The 19,407-nt window shown below is 40.0% G+C and overlaps 1 protein-coding gene across 1 annotated transcript in view; it reads right to left on the bottom strand.

Moving 5' to 3' along the window:
• Positions 1-7,601, bottom strand: part of slc1a7a (solute carrier family 1 member 7a) — a 44,488-nt gene extending 36,887 nt beyond the window's left edge. Inside the window, exon 1 of the mRNA XM_032564875.1 lies at positions 7,089-7,601. Coding sequence (XP_032420766.1) covers positions 7,089-7,229 — 141 coding nt within the window. The 5' untranslated portion in view covers positions 7,230-7,601. The remainder of the gene's footprint in view (positions 1-7,088) is intronic.
• Between the last annotated feature and the right edge of the window lie 11,806 nt (positions 7,602-19,407).

The raw sequence follows: 19,407 nt of genomic DNA, 5'->3' as shown, positions 1-19,407 counted from the left end.
CAAGATTTGTAGAAACAAAAAGAACAAACAACTTCACATGCTGTGTTTTGGGTTCCTTCTGAGCTATTACATAATTATTACCTCCTGTCACAAGTGTCCTCTGAGCCATATTGGACTTTTATTATTTTTTTTAACCAACAAAAACTGAAACAAAGGGTCACTAAACCTCTTCCTGCTATCTGTTTCCAGGAAAACTGCGCAGCTACAAAACCCTCAGTAGAGGAACTCGGACAAAACAATCCCAGCTCTTTGAGACGACTGTTGTTTCGTTCACAAGGATTCAATCAGTCGGATACCTTTGGAAGCAAACCGTGTTAAATTGATGCATTCATCACTGTGAGTATAAATGTAATGGAAGCGAGCTTTCTAAAAGCATGTAATCAGTTTTTTCTTCATCAAAAGAGAATATTCTATTTTTTAACATTAAATAGTCGCTTGCTGAGTTTTTAAAAAAATATCCAGTGTCAGGTATGTCTCCAAAAATGTGAGTATTGTGTAAAAGTGCAATATTTCTTGTCAGTCATTTCAGAAAGTGAAATCAAATATTTTATGGGATCACAGTCACTCATATACTCCAACCCTTTGTTTACTATTATTATTATTATTATTTTGTTAGTAATTTTGTTGATTATGGTTTACAGATGACGAAAACGCAACATTCCATAGTCGCAGAAAATCAGGGCACCGTGAAACCGGTAATTATTGGAAACTAAGTGTCACACCCTAATCAGATAATTAACTCAAAACACCTGCAAATGTTTCCTGAGCCTATAAACGCTCAATCTGGGTCAGTCGGCTGCACAATCTGCTGAGTGGACAGATGTCCAGAAGATGGTCACGGACGTCCTGCACAAGGACGGGAAGAGACTGAAGGTCATTACTAAAGAAACTGGTTGTTAGGCGTTCGTATCCAAGCATTTTAAAGGAGCAGTACTGTGTGTTTTCCAGACACATAGATCCATTCTATGCTATAATCAAATAACTGTCACCTATAGCTGTTATAAAAGTGCTGTAAATAACAATAATAATAATAATAAAACACCAAATCATTTAAGAAAAGGAAAAATTGCTCCTGGATGTGTTTTTTTGACTGCTGCAGTTTTACTGCTTGTGAATCAATTACAGGAATGAAGCAAATAGCGGGAGCAAGTGGAGCAACTGGTGGACCTTGTGGTCCTTTATGAAGTTTCCTGAATTGCAGACTTGCTTTGCTTTCTTGTTTATTTCAGACCAAAGTATGACAAAAGAACAAGAACTGGTTTAGATTTCATCCATTTTAACCTGGGTGAGTCGAGTCGCTCCTGTTCTGAGACTTTCTATCTTACCGCAAAAGAAGCACTCTGTAAAGCATGAATCTGTTTACCTTGAAAGAGATTCGTAGGATGTGCGGGTCACTGCCTGCAAAAGCTTAAGAAAGAAAAAAACGTTTCTGTCTTTAAGCTAATGGGCAACATAAAATTTCTTTTGTTTAATGGAAGTCAGGAAGACTAAAAGCGCGGAGCTCAGGGCCGAGAACAGAAATGTAAGTACATGACATCTGTGAGATGACGGAGCAATGAAAGCTTTTTGCTGGTGTTTTGGAGTGGCTGGGCTTTTAGCGCAAATGAGTGTGTTCATTTTGTTGTTGGCGCGCACGTGTGTGTGTGTGAAGTAGGAAGGGGGGGGGTGTATATGAGGACATAGTGAGGGCATATACAAGTGTGCTAGTTGGTGTGTGTGTGTGTGTGTGAAGGACAATCACAGCTGTCACTGTGACCTGGCATCTGCTAAACAGTGGAACAAACAGTGTCGGTACTCCGACACACTTTCCCTCTCTCGGTCTCTCTCGCTCTCTCTCTCTCTTTCATACACACGCAAACACACATGCAGACAGGAGGCCCATTAACTCAGCAGACGTATGGATTCTTGAAGTTTCTCTTTGAAAGCCGGCGTTAAAGTTTTTCCTATAATAATGCCTGACGCTGACGGCGTGACGATTATCTCATGATTTGTCTCTTGGCAGACTGTGCAGTAACTTTGCTGAAGTTTAACAAATAAAATTTCAAAAAGCAGCAGGATGCTTGTTGAAGCTACTAATCTTTAATCTGCACCGTCATGCCAGAGGTTCTCAGCTCCCTGTGCAATTACGCTCCCATTATTTATGGAAATTTCCATCCATATTCGGACAATTATAAGAGTTTAATTGCTTTTCTTTTTTCTTTTTTTTTTAATGGTAAACTTGTGCCCGAAATAGAAAGTTTCTTTTCTTTCAAATCTCATGCATTTATTTTTCATCTTTTTGCCCTATTTAGTATTTAATAATACTATTACTATTTAGCAGTAATAGTACTGTTACTATTAATAGTATTTAATAGTATTTGGCAAAACCAAATTCCTGGTTTTGCCAAATCTGGAATTTGGCAAAACTACTAAAGCTTTCAATAATACAGCTAAATGAAAAAAAAAAAAAAAAGCAGCTAATGACTAAGGCTCCACAATATGGCTGAAAAAAACGTACCACCAGCTGATGTCGATAATTATCGTTAATATCTGAAACTCTTTTAAACCTGTGACGGTGCCTCTCCTGTTACACTCCACGTTGTTTTTATTTTTAAACAGTCATGAGGCAAAACCTGAAACTGCTGCTGCGCAAGTTCCTCCACAGATCGTTGCTAGGTAACCAAAGAGCGAGTGAGTTGATGCCGCCCAGCTAGCTTAGCTGGCGGTGAGAGGTTGAGCGGCTGAAGTCTTTCCTCTCCCTACATCTCCCAGAATGCTGTGAGGTTCCGGGTCAGTGAAATCATTGAATATTCCATCAGATATCCATTGATACTGATTACTTGTCTGATGCAATGTGTATTGTTGCTTCTTAGTAGGGATGCATGATATATCGGCGACAAGATCCGTATCGACCAGTGTTAGCAAAGCTGGGCTGATATTAACAACCAGTGCTTATTTCCATCTGGTTGCCATGGTTTCAGGATGGTGTGACAACGTGGGTTTTTTTTCTCCTTTTTTGGGTCATGTGACGGTGATTGTGGCTTGTTTAACAAGCAGAGAAGCAATTTCAGCAGTGTTGTATTTATGTATTTATTTTTGTCATGGATTAGAAAAGAGCAGGGAAATATTTATATCAACATCAGATAAATCTCCTATCGGTGCATTCTTACTAAGAGGAACTGATTTCATTCTAACGGAAATAAAACAAACCGAATGGCTGAAGATTAGTGGCTTTACAACGTGGTAGCAAAGAGTACAGCAACTCACACAGAGAACTAAATGTATGTCAGTGACCTCGGGGTCAGCGTCTGTTACGCTGACCCCAACCTCACCAGATGCAGCGGAGCCGGGGGTTTTTTTGTTTTTGTTTTTTTTTCCCCACAACGTCCCCAGAAATTCTGTTTTCAATAACTGTCCATCGAGAGTTTCTTACTAAATGTTTGAGTCCAGCTAACGACTGATGATGGGATCAGATCAGTCCTGCAGCGTGTTATGGTTATATGAGGAACAAATGATGTTAAAACTAAACCATAAAAACAGAATGCTTGTCAAACCACAATCAACGTTTAATGTGTCGCTTATTCTGCACACATTTATTCTTAGAACAAAAAAAACCAACAACAAAAAACCAGAACGGTTGTGGTTAGTTGGACATTTCTTTGTTGTAACAGCGTTTCTTTGTAATAAGTGTTGCTTTTCTGGAAAGTCTATTTATTTCCTTTTAAATTGTGCCACCCTCATGAGGATGGATGCATTTGAAGAGTTGAGAAGCAGAGTCGAGCGTTTAGGCTACACCATCACAAACTCTTCCTCTACCCAGAGCAAACTTTACTCTTCTGTTGAGTCTTGTTTAGTGTCTTTAAGGCTAATATGTTCACAAATATAACCCAAATCCAATTAATTAATCAATTAACTTTATTTTATTATTTGCTCATGTCCGATTTTTTTAACGTCAGTCTAAGTGACCCAACTTTGCCTGTGCCACTTCCACATGTGGAACTAATTTGGATGCATGTCCGATGGTTTTCAAAGTGTCTGCGACCTGAACGGTCGTGTCGCATTTTGTCCAACTTTTTCTGTCATTGACGTGAGACGGGCAACATAATTCTGTACCAGAAGAAGCCAGATGCGATAAATCAGGACATAGCCATTGAATCAAAATTATAATTATAAAAACATGGAAGAAGTTTGTGTCGGTGAAGTGCGTCACACCACAATCCCACCACTCTCAGCTCTGACAATGCGTGAAAGCAGATTTCTCAGCAGAAGTTGCAGTCAACGCTCCGCAAATGTCCGATGCTGTTAGTTGTGCTTTCTTTTTCTTGGCTTCCTTCGTCTTATGATCTTTTGGCAATACTGTCAGCTCCCGTAACTTTAAAATCGGCTCCAATTAATATTACTTCTGTAAATGGTGGAATGGTGACGTGGAACATAAAAACAGATAAACCCTTTACACAGAAATCTGATTTCAGTCACGTTTAATTCGCGGTACAGGAAAAATGGATCTGATTTCAGAAAGAATTGTTTGTTTTTTCGACATTGACATATTGACAAAGTTTTGCACACGGTTGTTATGAAATCACATATAGTTGGACTAATATTAATAAAGCAGTACCCCTTGACAAACTTTCATTTTCTGTTTAATGTGGGTTAGCATGTAATTCTACCGTCTACAATGCATTTATACTCTGACCTTTACTCTGATGCCCCTAAATAAACTGCAATGCAACATTCTATCTTAGAAACCAACAATGCAATGGAATTGTAAAGGCCTAAGAGGATTTTTTGGAGAACAGGCAGCAAAGGTAAATGTTATAAAACAACACCAGAAGAAAACAGACGTCCATCCACACGGTGAAAACGTAAGCACAGCCTAGTCAAAGTCCTGAAATCTTGTGCTTTCGAGACGTGGTTCGTCAGCGTTTGTCATCTCCAGTCACTCATCTCATGTTGCTGAGGCCTTATTGTTGGTCTTAGGAGAATTATATAAGAGCAAAATGCTAATCGCTGCCTTCTCTCTCTGCAGCCCCCTGCTGTCCTCAGGTAGACTGGCTGAGTTCACACTTCACCAAAACAAAACACTGTCCTCTCCTTGGATTGTGTTGTAATTGTGACACTCTCCCCCCAGCTGCACACGGATTGGATTTCAAATCAGTCAGAACTTGACTGATGCTGGAGGAGTCAGCTAACGACAATCACGGCTCCATTATCCGCAGCACCATCAAACAAAACCAAGCAAGCTTCCTGGAACTTTAGGAGAGAGCATCGACTCAAAGAAATGCATAAATGCGTTTGAGTGCTTTCGCACTTACCAAGTGAGAACAGAGTCACTCTGACCAAACAGATCAGCAATCATCACAGCTGCGCCCTGGTTCCCGACTGGCTGGCTCTTTTTGTCGGATCTATTGACTTTTAAGGCGTACTCATCTTTTTGTTTATATTGTTCTTGGTTTGCGTGTGTGTGCGTTTGTTTGTAATACCTTGTGGGGACCATTTTCCTGGGACTACGTTGTGGGGACCCGCTGCTTCTTGTGGGGACCGAAGCCTGGTCCCTACAAGGGGAAACGACGTTTTTGGGTCAGGGGTCAGATTTAGGACTAACGTGTGGATTGAATTTTGGTTAGGGTTAGGATAAGGTTTATGCTTTAGAAATGAATGGAAGTCAATGGAAAGTGCCCACAAAGATAGCCACGCAAACGTGTGTGTGTGCAGAAAAACATTTATTGTATAGAAAATCGCAGTTCCTATTCATGGGAGTTCTGAATCAAAATCCTCAAAAGTTAATTTTAGTAAGCTTAAATTTTTTTTTTTTTGTAAAATTATATTTTTAATAATTCTTTGACATTTCCTTTTATTTACAAAAAAGCCAGGCAGCTAAGCTGACCTAATACTGGTAATTTAAGATTCAAAACTTTCAAGAATCCACAAACTTATTTTTGTTTAACTATAAACTGATGGAAATTGATTTTACTTTCTTTAACTTCGACTTCACCAGGAAAATCCCACAGAGATGAATTAAAATCTTTTTATCGAGAGAATCCTGGCAGCAACAGGCAGAGGGTTACAGAACAATTGCAGCAAAAGCAGAAGAAACGTCAACACTGTCGTAAATAAATTCAATTAAAAGATTCCTCTGTTGGAACAGTTACAGACAGGATGATTCCTTCTCAAAATCAAGGCAAAAAACCTTAGAGAAACATTTAGAGAAAACAGCTTGATGCAGAATGTTGTTTATGCCGTATTTTTCTCTATTCACAAGGCTTAAACAGAACCTCAGTGGCAGGTTTGAATAATTCTGCCACGATAACAAATGTAGCTGGACGATAAATCGTCCCAAAGGTTATCGCGATAAACGATAACATTGTTGTTTCGAGACCTTTTAAGAACACATTCTCAAAGATGAATAAACTTTAAATTTTAATGAACGTTTAACACTGGAGCTGGAAGACATTTTAAATACCCCAAATAAATACCCAAAATAACAGAAACGACAAATAAAATCATAAAGTCATAGAATCATAAAGTCTCTGTAAACAAAGTTGTCCTTAAAATAAGGGTCTAGTTGAGACCAAAACACCAGACTGAAGACTTTTATCATCCAGGTTTTGGTAGAAAGAGAGAGGGGAAAGAGGAAAACGATAAATCATGCAAATGGAAATGATTGAGCACATTTAAATCCACCGTGCGATTAATCGATTCATTGCTTATTGTGACACACACGTTTGAATAGATAAACAGAAAAAAATCGGACTCTTTGTTAGTTGCTGAAAGATTAACATCTCTAATCATTCAGTCTAAAAATCATTAAATAAACAACTAAGTGGTTTCAAATATGCTCTAAAAGATTTGATCTTTAGTCAACTCTGACTGGGGCAAAGATTAGGGTTAGGCTTGTAATCGCTGCGGTTAAGCCTCTGGGAACTTGATGCGTATCTCAAACATCCTCTGGAACTTCTGTTGTGCTAAGAGAAAATGTGTAGAAGCAGGAGTGTGAAAGTTGGGGGCATCACTCAGAAACATCTTGTAGTGTGGGGGCCAGGGTAGAGAGAGAGGGCGTGAAATCGGGGCAGGGTGGGGGCGGTTGACGGGGGTCACGACCACCAACTGACCTGCTCGGAGAGCTGCTTGCCTCTGAGGAAGAAGCCCAGCAGGCAGCCGATGACCACGGCCAGCACGGACAGGATGAGCAGGCCGTTCTGCTTGCAGACATTCTTCACTCTGCCCCACACTTCCTCCAGAGCCAGCGCCATCCTCCTCCGCCGCCGCCACCGACGGTCTCGACCGCAACTTAGCAACCCCCCTCAGAGAAAACCACCGAAGCAAGCACCCGACTTTAATCTGTTATTCAGCCATGGAGATCCAGTCGGGTCAACCGCCGCAGCAAACCGGGGGGCTGAGGAGTGTGCAGTGGGTGGGGGCGACTAGAGGGAGGCAGACTGATTGAGGAGAAAGTAGGCTTTAAAAAGCAAAAAAAAAAAAATTAAATTAGAAAAAACAAAACAAAAGGGATTTCAGTAATAAAATAAAAAGGTGAATGAATTAAATAAAGATCCCAAAATATGAACGGTTCAGGAGGTTTTTGAGCGTCTCCCCCTCTGGGCTTCGTCCGACTGTACTTTACATCCAACCCATCTCCCACAGACACACTGATTCCAACCTCTACTCCCTCTCCTCCCTCGTGCCCCGCAGGCCACATTTCTGCCGGCGGCCAGCAGGGGGCCCTGCGACAGCTGGTGGTATTGTCATCAGGGTTAATACTACGATCCTATTAGGCATGGTGCAGTACGACTCAGATCTAAGGCTGGATTAGAGAGCTTTCTGAACAATTGGACGGCAGATTGGTCAAGGCCACCAAACATGACAAGGGCGGGAGGGAGCGGGCCATTTGCGGCGTGCGCCTGCTAATGACATCTGAAACTACAGGAAAGAAGTAAGAAGTGAATTCCATTTTATGGATTTCTGTCAGAAGTGTGCAGGTAGCGAGCCATTAAGTCCTCAGCCTCACAGCTTGTTCTGTGCGAGTACGATGTCAGCTGGAGCTCTGTAGAGCTATAATCACAGCCGTTTAGAATACTGATTTACAGCTATACATGAAAAACAACAAACAGGTAGTTTGCCTCATACTTTTTTCTTGTAGTTTCTTATAAGAGCGAGAGAATTACGTGAGTTAAAACAAGGAGTAACATTTTGTCACATCACAGCTTAAAAATTGAGTGTAGTATAGTGATGTTTTATGTTCTTCTTACGGCTCTAGTCACACACATTTCATTCAACTGAAGTTCTTTAACCCCAGGGTTCTGTCCTCGGGCCCCTACTATTCATCATCAATATCATAACCCCTTTGCAGTATTTTTCGCAAATTTGGAGTTGATTTTCACTGCGAGGCTGACGACACCCAGCTCTACCTCAACACACAAAACCCTCGCACACCTTCCTCAATGATTCCATCTCTGAAATAAAAACATTGTTCACGCTAAGCTTCATTAAAATAAACACCAAAATGAAGTAATTAGTACCAAATCCACCTTATCCAACACAGACAGTTTTTCCTCCCCCCCATGTTAAGGGTCTGGGTGTCAGCCTTGATGGCACACTATGTTTTAAATCCAACAACATCACTAAGTCTGCCTACTTCCACCTGCGTAATATCAAGCTAGCTATTTTTGCAAACGAGTTTGTTTTGCCAAACCTGTGAGAAATTCTAAGTCCAACAAAGTTTAAAGGGATAGCATTATGTAAAGCTCAACTTTTTTGAGCTTTACATAATGCTGTAATGTTATTGCCTCATCAAAAACATACCTGGAGTGTTGCCTTGATTCTTTCAGGCATGTTTGAGATATCCTTTAATCTCCCATGGCAACCATTCAGCTGTGGAAAACGCCTGATTGGACCTAGCCCCGCCTTCAAGGCGCAGCTCCTCCTCGGAGATGCAGTTTCCAAACTTCTGCCTCGCAGAGCAGCCCTCCCCACTCAGCTCCTGCAGACTAGCCCATTGCAATTAGCAAACACCTGGTGGAGCTGCACATCTGCTTAGGTCTTTATAGGAGCGACTTTTACCAGGACAGCACTGGTAAAAACCCTGTTGAAGGGTTAATAGAGGAGCCATGTTGTGATGGCTTCCTGAAGGCGGGGTTTCAGAAAGAGCAGGAGTTTTTAAAGAGACAGAGACCCAATTTCAAGGCGTTAAATCAGGCAGTAAATTTCGAGTCATATTTCATAAATAATTTTTCTAACAACTGAGGTAACATAGTTACTTGATTATGCATAAAACGGCACAATGTACATGGGAAACACATAATTCTCACCCTTTAAATGGCGAACAGAATGTTTGTTGCATATTTCAAATTTCCACCTTGACATTTCATTGCAAACAGGTAAACTTAATAGCTGTACATAGTTCAAGTGATTAACACCAACCAGGAGAGTGTGTGAACTCACCTCACGGCTTGTGTACCTGGTCTGTTGGAGGACAGAGTTAGGTTAAGAGCCAAAACCGAACGCAGCGCGGCTTACTGTAGGGCTTGATCAGTGGACAGTGTCCAAGGGAGAGTAATCATCAGAGAACAGTCAGGCTGGTAATTAATCATGAGCCTATGTGTTTGAGTAATAGTAAGAAAATTGAACCTTTGCCTGCCCCTTCAGAGAATAAGTAACTTGTGATGGAATAATGAAGATTTATCTCTCTGGAATAAATCCATAACATCCCAGAAAGATTTCTGTCTGAGCAAAGTCTGCTTCAAGAAATATGACTCGATTATTGGCAAGAGGTACATTTACTTTGGTAGCAAGATTGATTTCAGAGGGCTGTGCAGGGAAAAAAACAAACTGAGATAAAGATTAATAGATCAAAATAGGAACTACATCAAAACAATAATAATAAAATTCAACAGAGAGCATGCAAACCCCAGGCTGGGATTCAAACCCACAGCCCTCTGCACTTAAAACGTTCAGTTCTTTTATAAATAGGGAGCTAGGGCAATATTAAAAGACTGCTTCCATTTGATCTTTTTTTGAGGTTTTCCTGTTTTTGCCACGTGGGCACCATTATATTAATTTAATATGATATAAATAAAAACATTTGCAAGTGCTATGTGTCCTGTGCTGACAGTAAACTGAAACAGACATTATGAGGCGGTCAGAAGTGAGGCCAAAGCGGTTGACGACAACAAAGTTGACTTTTTTTTGTTTAGCATACTGTGTGTTTGTTTTTTTAGCATCAGTAAATCTAGCTGAATCATAAAAACATAATTTATTATTATTATTTTTTCCACATCAGCATTAAAATCTCAATATACGTACTGGATTATTCTACATCGCTAACAAAACTCGTTAAAGTACAATTTCTGTTTCTTATTTTTATTTATTTATTTTTACTTTTACAGTGTAAACTTTACTTAAACAGCACCTTCTACACATATAAATACAAAGTGCTTTACAGAGTGCAGGAAAACAGCTTACAAAATCAATAAGAGGTGCGCTTAACGAAAAATATGTCCAAAAGAGAGACATGGAGAGACGGAGGGTGTGGAGAGAAGAATAGGAAATTTAAAAGTCTCTGCTATTAAGTTTGTTTCCATTTCCAAACCATCGGAAATCCAGGCAGTGTTTGTTTTTCGTAGAGGGTTCCCTTCGGTCTAACGCTGCTGAATAAACATTTGTCATACTCATCCAAAGGTAAATCATGGACCTAAAGGGATTAGAGAACCATGAATGCAAGAAAGTTTGACTGGTTCAGAAGTTATAGAGAAAAATACTCAAATGACATTTAGAGGCGTTTTCATGAGCTTCTGTGTCGTTAAAACATGGCCAGAGTTCATTGCCATGAACGACGTGCGACCGTAAAACAAATGCAAATTATCTCACGCCTCGCTGAAGTGAAATGAATTAAAGAAAAAGCCCTCCAGGAAACCCGTGGTTGTTTACCACGCTTTCTATCTCCTACTATACTGTTTATGCACAGCTAATGAGCTGTTGCTGCTGTGTTGAGCGGTTATGGACGGCCGCTCCTGTCTGACGGCGTCCGTCTGGAGTTTCTCTCATTAAATTCAGCAACAACCTGTCAGGTAAAAAAACTAAAATCACATGTCAACTCATCTCTAAGCAAGGCAGCGAGCAAGTCAGACATGCCAGAGTACTGTAGGGGAGCCGCCTCGTGCCGAATACGTTCGCAGCCGCAGTTTCTTAGCAGCTCATGAGTTCTAAAATTCATAATCGCAACATTGATAAAGGCTTTAATAAGATGATTTAGGCACAACTATAGACAAAAAGTCAATTAAGCGACAATTAAGCGAACGGACAAAGCCGCGCAACAGTAATTTTGCTCTCAAAAGAACGCCACAGCAGTCCGTTTATCAATAATTCAGATCCATTTGTCAGTCAAGTCAGGATTTGACTGGTCCAGGTAAACAAGCGGTGCTCCGGCGACACAACAGAAGCTGCGTTTCCATGAGAGATTCTTTGTCTAAATCCTGCTGATGCTGAAAACAACACAGTTTTGCAAGTGCAATGTTTTCATTAATAAGACATGAAATTAAAATCACACTTTAATAAGCTTGTTCCCGTGGTAAGTCATTAAAAATCAATGATGGATGTAGACACATGGCTGAGAAATATTCATAATTTAGCCGCGGTGCTAGCGCTCATCATCTATCAGCCGTCAGAGGAGACGGCTGATGCACACTTCAAGGGGCGAAACCCCTTGAAGCGGCTATGTATGCGACCTTTTTGGTGAAATTGTAGTCAACTATTTTACAGAGGACTTATGGATTCAAAACATTTGAACCTGTGCGATGCCCAGAGCTGTTTATCCAGCAGATAAACGGCTCTGCTGGAGCCGTTTATCTGGAAAAAAACAAAAACAAACCATCATCTTCCTACCACTTCCTGTTGTCGTCTTCGTCGTTTCCGTCAGTAGTAACATTCGGCTGTTGATCATGCGACTCGTCTGATGCAAAAAAAAGTGTTTCCACTTCAGTTTTGTGAAATGCATCTATCTCGATACAGCCAAAAAGTAACCCTACTCCTAAAATGTTCTATTAAATGTTTATTTTTTTCACAATTGGAATGTTTCCATTAAACAAATAAATTTTTGTGATTTCCTTTTGCGCAAGTCTATGGTTAATAAAAACACAGCAAATGTACTGCTTATGTAGGAATTTCTCCCAACCTTATTTATCTTACCCACTTTAGGTTTAATTGTGTCCCTTTTTGGGTCATAGTATTAGAGGCGAATGCAAGAATTGCTTTTCATAAGATCTATTTTAAATAATAAGCATTTATTTTCATAATGCTATACATATGATCTATGTTTCAATCTGCCAGCCAGGATAAAAACATAACTCAGACTTGAAGATTACTGCTGAACTTTCTTTCTGAAGTCATCTTAAAAAGGGCAACCTGAAAGGTTAAATTTAACAACGAAGAAAAATGTTGACAATAAAAAAGAAAAGGCTTCCGTCTCTGGAGGAACGATGTAAAGACTAAAAGTGAGGAAAAGATATGAGGGCTTTAAGCTAGAGGTCTGGTGCACCTGTCCTCTGCAAACAGAAACAGTTCAACGAAACCACGGGGAATCCATTCTGTCATCGCTGTTTGAAGGACTATCACTTGCTGTCTGCATGTCGAAAGAAAGCAGCAGCATATTCTTACTGATCGAATGAACTCTAACCACTGACAATCGGCGAGTGTTAATATGTCTGTAAGTGCAAGAGCTTGAGCAGGTTTTCTGATCGGAGCTGTAATAGAACCGGAGCGACTCTTCTGCGAAAAGTAGGACATGAATGGTTGTCAAAACCCGGCTTGTCGACATTGGAGGCAATCTCAGTGAGGGGAGATATCAAGATCAATTCCTGTAACTCCCTATCTCCTCTACCAGAGTCTAGACTGTGTCAACTCTGGCTGAGGTTTATCTGAGACTGCCTAGAGAATTGAGGGAGTGAAGAGGGCGGAGCGGTCTGCCAGCAGAAATAACCTCAACGCATTTGAACATTTGTTGGATCGGTTTTGGTTGTGTTGTTTGCAAGTTGTCAACGTAACGCGCTGGATCTTAAATGTTCGTGCGATATATAAATGAAAGGAAAAGGCACACAGTTTTGCTACTAATTGTCAACGCTATGACAACAAGGTCAGAAAAAAGCTTTAATTAAAAAAAAAAAGTAGCGAGGGAGAACAGAAAACAGAAATTCCAATGCAACTTCATGATTCAAACAAGGAAAGAAAAAAGAAAAACAAGTCTTGTTGTGTTCTAATAGTCAAATCCTTTTTAGTCCCAATGGAATCCGGTTCTGGTTAGACTATAAAAAAGGATAAATAGGGAACTTGGAGTTGGGACATTGTGTTTGGCAGAGAGTAGGACAAGGGGCTGTTTTTTGTTTTTCTTCAACCAGTCTATCTATTAAAACTTATACAAATATTAAACATTGCATTTTTAAACCAATGTTTCATTAAGATCTAATTTAAATTATGGCTTTCTATCTGCTAAAATCTGAATGAACTTGGAGAGGGTAGAACAAGACCTAATAAAGATGCAGACGGGGCGCAGCAGTGGGAGCTCGGGCAAAAGGCTACAGGAAAGTTCGTCATAAGAGAAAAAAAAAATCAAGCAAATTTAAGCAATTTCAATGTTCTCTCATGAGTATTTGTACGTTTCCTCTGGGGTTATGTTTGTAGATGTTTGAAAATTGCCTATGCGAGTGAGTGTAGACATGTGACGGATTGTTAGCCCCGGGGTGAACTGAAGACCCGTTCGCCCTGCTGCACACTGTCTGCTCGCGTTTGCTCTCACCGCCAGCGACAATGAAGAGGAAAGATAGCAAGAGTAGATGGGAGACGTCGACAACTCGCCGTGGAAGAGAGAATATCATCAGCCACCTGTCCAAGTGGAGCATGTGTGAAATGAAAAATGTGACGACGTTGACCAGATGGCGCACACCTTGGGACGGATTTGTGGGAACGGGAGAAAAACACTTCTGTGGGTTGGTGTGAAAATGGCTCCAGTTGACAGAATGGCGACATTCTAAAGCAGTGGTCTCCAACCTTTTCATTACCGCGGAGCGGCTAAGACTTAGCAATGTTGCCGCGGCCCGGGGTGGGAGGGAGCAGGGCCGTACAGAGACCTATGGAGGGTCAGGGGCTCAAATTTAAAAAAGGGGCACATTGAACAAGACTATTGTCCTCAGAGGAGATTTCTAATGCAAAGGAGATTTGCGTGATGCACATCATGAATTCAACATGACTAGATGAGACAGCTGTTATTAGTTTCACAGTGGAGAAGGAATTTGTGCAAATAACTTTTTGCCTCATATCTTATTCAGTTCTCTGTGATTCATTTATGAAGAACAAATTCAGAAACCATCTAAGATGATGTGGAGACTGGTACCCATCTTACCGATTGGTGAGTTGCTCATTTCATCCATAACATTTCTACATTTTTGGAGATAAAATGTTTAAAGAAAGCATTTTTACAACAGGACAGAGGAAATATATAAATGACACAGCTAAGCAGTGAAAACCAGAGAAGTCAGGATTTTGTCATTATAAACTAAAAGTAGTTAAGTAATTAAAAATGAGACTTTTACCACACTTCACAGGAAGGCTGTATGTAACTCAGCAGACAACAGGTGAGACCAAATAAATCACCTTAAGGTCATTTTATTATGTTATGAAATTTTGAAAGAACGGGTCAGATTGTCTCTTTTTATTTATAGATTGCTGCAGCCAGCCAATGATGGATCCGACTGATGAGAACGCATTTCAGTCTTCGAGCTCCGCTAATGAGTAAATCAGCCGACTGACCAACCTGGTCTTAAATCAGAGTTTACATGTTCAGGCTTTAACATTTCAAAGGATATAATATGCAAGTACCATTCAAACATTGGCGTATCATGAAAAAAATATGTATATATATATTTGTTATCATTTCAGAAAGTGAAACTAATAGAAAATATAAATTCATTACACAACACAGTGAAATCTAAAGAGGTTATTATAATTTCAGATTATGGTTTAAAGATGGTAAAAAATTGTGTTTCAGAAAACTTGCAAAATGTATGTTTTCTATCAATGCTACAATATTACCAACAATAGATCAGTAAATCAACACAACAGAGTTTAGCTTTTCTTATTATTAATTATTCTAAAAGTTTTTATTTTTACCACTGTACATTGTGTACACAATTTTGTGTTTCATAAGCAGCTTGATGTCTTGATGGCTCATCATATGAATGTTTTCTGCATGTTTATTCAAATAATATCAGAAGTGAAGAAACTGTTTTCCTTTTTCTTCTTTCATTTTTTAAATCAATATTTTATCCCTGCAAACAAAGTGTGTTGAGTGAAACATGGCAGTGGCAGCAGGATGATGTGGGGATCATTTTTATTCCACTGGCCAGGAAAAGTTAGTGAGACTGAGGAGAGCAAGGCAGACGTAACCTGCAGCTGTGATCGCAGCGACAGGCAGCAGCTCAAGCATCGTCTCAGGGGGGCTGAATAGTTTGTTTTTAGATTTTTGTTTGTAAAATGTTTGCAAACCCTGAGTTAGTTTTCCTTCATTTTCACAATTGTGCACAGCTTTATTGCCAGAGTGGCATTTCAAAATAAATACACTGAAGTTACAACAGTTTCCTGCAAGGCAGTGCATGGCTCATTGTGCTGAGCAGAAACAAAAGTAATCAATCATTTCTACAATTAGCAAAATGTCGCAGTTTATGTATAATATACATAGTTGGATTGTAGCACCAAAGGTGGTGTGGATGAGACACAATTTTACATAAACTACAAACACTTAAAATCCTCTTTCCAAACACACTGAGCTCATGTTGGTCTTTTGAAGCAACAGCCTTGAATGTCCTGAGGAAAAAACTGATGCTTAACTTTTTTTGTCCTAAAACTAAACTTTCTCTTTGTTTTCAAACTGGGATAAACAATGAATTAAGTTTGTTTCTTTGAGTTTGGACTCTTTGAAAGAGATAAAATCAGTTAAGTAAACGATTACTAAGCTCTACCCAGATGTGGATCTGAACAAGCCGTGTCCTACTTGCCAACCTCAGAAAGAAATCCAAATGAGAAAACAAGAAATGAAGATGTGGTAACAACTGCAGCACAGGAATAATTACATCAGTTCAGCTAAAGGCATTAGGATGGTTTCATCTTAATGACTGATAATCCACACTAATGCATTAATGAATGGTTGACATTTTCTCATGTAAAAATACAACATTTAGTTAGAACAGCCTATCGTTACACAGAAACCTCACTCAGTATTTCAGAAAAGCATTTTGAGTTATCATTGTTTATGTTTCTATGTTTCGTTTATGTTCAAGTAACAAGAATTTAACACGTCACCAATTTTCAAAGTAAATATCTTTTGAAGATGAAGCTGACATGACATTCTTTCATTGAGTCCAGGTATAAAAGGAAATTAAACCCTAGTTTTATGGTAAGAGAATAAAAAATATTTTTCTGTTCAAGAGACCAAAAATTGATCTGGTCTTAATTTAAATTGAACTTAAACTGAAGTGCCACAAATTACTGGCAAGCTGTTCAGTTATTATCTGCTGCTACTTTTATTGTGTTTCTTTTTTTATTATTGCAACATATTTAATAACACAACAGGGGAAAAAAAACTCATTTACTCAAAAATGACCAGGAGAGGGCGACAAAACGCAGCTCAACTGGAAGAACCACATTAACTGGTCTTGCAATGCAATCAAAGAAGCAAACTCAAGAATAAAATCTCCATTGCAAATGTTTTGGGTAGGGTGTCACTTTATGCTGCAGTGGTAAGAGTAAACAGAAGATCTCTGAAAGGGGCGATTCATAAAAACACAGAAAAGAGGCTGAGATGGGGGTGTTAGAAAATGAGAAAAATAAAAACATAAATAAGGTGAGATTAGACATAAAATTCTTTGGCTGATGATCTGCTTGGTGAATCATCCTTTTCACTGAGTTCAAATGTAAAAAAACAATAATAATGTCATTATTAGACGTCGTTAAATGTTTTCCTTATGAACAGAGCAAGTAATTAAGGCAAGACATGATAAGTTGAAGAGGATCCTCCTCACTCCCAGTTCAAAATAGATCAAGCAGATGGTTTAGAGCCAGTTTCTAAATGTGACTGATGTGTGTCTAACTTCTGGAAAAATACTTACTCTCTATAAAACCAATCAAAAACACTTGTATTAATTTATTTGTTTACGAGTATTCTCATAGGTAAAGTTACACGTACGTATGAGTTGAAAAACAGGACAAATACAAAACTTACATTTATGCACATTTACTGACTTAAATTCACAAATTTAGATGTCTACGCATGCATTTTTAATTGACAGTAGTCTTATCTCATACATAACTCCTTGTGTTTCCATAGCAACTAAAACAAACAAGAACCTGACACAGGTCGTGTGACATCATCATGTCATCGGTGTTCTCATCGATGATGTCATAAAGGTTCAAGCCATTATTATTATCATTTGGAATCCAAGAATTCTCAGTTTGCTTTTCAACGCCGTTGGAGGTACAACACTTTGATAGAGAGACGATTTCGGACAGTGATTTTAGAAACCCTTTCAACCTCAGTCAAGATGATTTTAACTATCGGTTGGGGCCTTGGGTATCTTGTTACGAAGGGAGTAGAAAAGTTGCTGGGATATCGGATTAAAGATGAAGACATTTCAGCAGAGAGATCAACTGATGAAAGTTCAGAACACTTTGATTTTGACGTCGTCGCCGAAAACGATGTAAAACACAGTGTTGTTTCAAAGGAGAGCTCATATGAAGATGAACGATACAAGTACTTCGGATTTGAAGATTTCTTTAAAGAATGTGTAAAACACAAGAATGTTTATGCAGAGAGCTCATCTGAAGATGGAAGATTTGAGTCCTCAGGTTCTGACATTGTCTCCGAAGACGATGAAAAACACACTGATGTTTCTTCAGAAAGCTCATCTGAAGATGAAAGATTTGAGCAGCACCCAGCAGGGTGGGCGGAGACACAGGAAGGAGCCGAATGTGGGTCCGACGGGCAACGTCGGTGCTGGGGCCGGGCCACAAGAGGCTGGTCCGCCAGGCGACGTCGGCGCAGGGACCGGGCCACAGGAGGCGGCGACAAGGAGTCTCTGGGAGAATCTGGAGGAGCACTAGGAGGCTGGTTCTCGGGAGGAGCACTAGGGGGCGACGAGGAAACATTGGGAACACTAGGGAGCTCGGAGGAGACGCTAGGGAGCTCGGAGGGAAAGCTAGGGAGCTTGGAGGGAAAGCTAGGGAGCTCGGAGGGAAAGCTAGGGAGCTTGGAGTGGACGCTAGGGAGCTCGGAGGGGACGCTAGGAAACTCGGAGGAACTAGGAAGCTCTTTAGGGGCCAAGAACCCACTAACTGGGCGGTGGCTGGCGACCACCTGGAAACCCATCATCATGGGGACCAGAGCGAAGGCGATAGTGTGCTCTCTTCGCCGAGGGGCTGGAGCAGGCTTAGGAGCGACGGCTGATGGGGGCGTGGGAGCGGCAGCCACAGCGGTGACGACCGGAGGTGTGGAGGACGCAGGGGCTGGAGGTTCTATTTGCTGAACTATGATTTCTAGTTGAGTTATGTTTTTTCGTAGTTAAATTTCGTAGTTCCGTCTCGTATCAAACGTCTTTTCTTTTTTTTATCGCTTAAAATGAGTCCACAAACTATCACGACTGCTTCTACATCGTCATGTTCAGAAGGGGCTTCATTTACCTTTATCAAAAGGAAAGGAAGTAGGCAAAGACCGGGTAAAAAGATCTAATGCGACGGTTTCTCCAGCCCCTCCTCTCGAAAGCAATTAAGGTGCTTTTGGAGAGGAGCTAGAAATTTCTAATTTGGTTGAAGAAAATATCCTTGATGAGATAATAACTGAGCATTTTGAAGCTGGAGACGTTTCAGTAACTGGGACAGAACATGTGTTGTTGAGTTCAGTTACTTAAACATTCATGACAAGAGACACAAAATTTTCTGGGATCAAAGGGTAAAAAGATTAAGACAGGTTTCCTGTTTGCAGGTTTCTCTCCGGGCGCTCCGGCTTCCTGCCACAGTCTAACATCATGACTGTTTGGTTAATTGGCCTCTAAATTCTCCTTAGATGTTAATAAAACATTAATTTTGAGAATAAAACTGTTGGACAGTGGCTCAGTTGGGAGCACTGTTGCCTTGCAGCATCAAAGTCCTGGGTTTGAATCCCCTCTCTCATAACCCACTTTCCTGTCTACTCCTATTAAATAAAGGCCACTAGAGCCTTTATTTCCCAAAAAGGCTCTGAAATAATAAATGTATTTCTGACATTTAATTACAAAATGTCAGAAATAGATTTTGTAATTACATTTCATGAATAAAATATCAAAAAGAAATTTGCAGGTTTCTCTCCGGGTGCTCCGGCTTCCTGCTACACTTTAAATTCATGATTGTAAACACATT

This window comes from Xiphophorus hellerii, chromosome 6 (genome assembly GCF_003331165.1).
Source record: "Xiphophorus hellerii strain 12219 chromosome 6, Xiphophorus_hellerii-4.1, whole genome shotgun sequence".
Taxonomy (NCBI): domain Eukaryota; kingdom Metazoa; phylum Chordata; class Actinopteri; order Cyprinodontiformes; family Poeciliidae; genus Xiphophorus; species Xiphophorus hellerii.
This window is presented reverse-complemented; position numbering and strand designations above follow the sequence as displayed.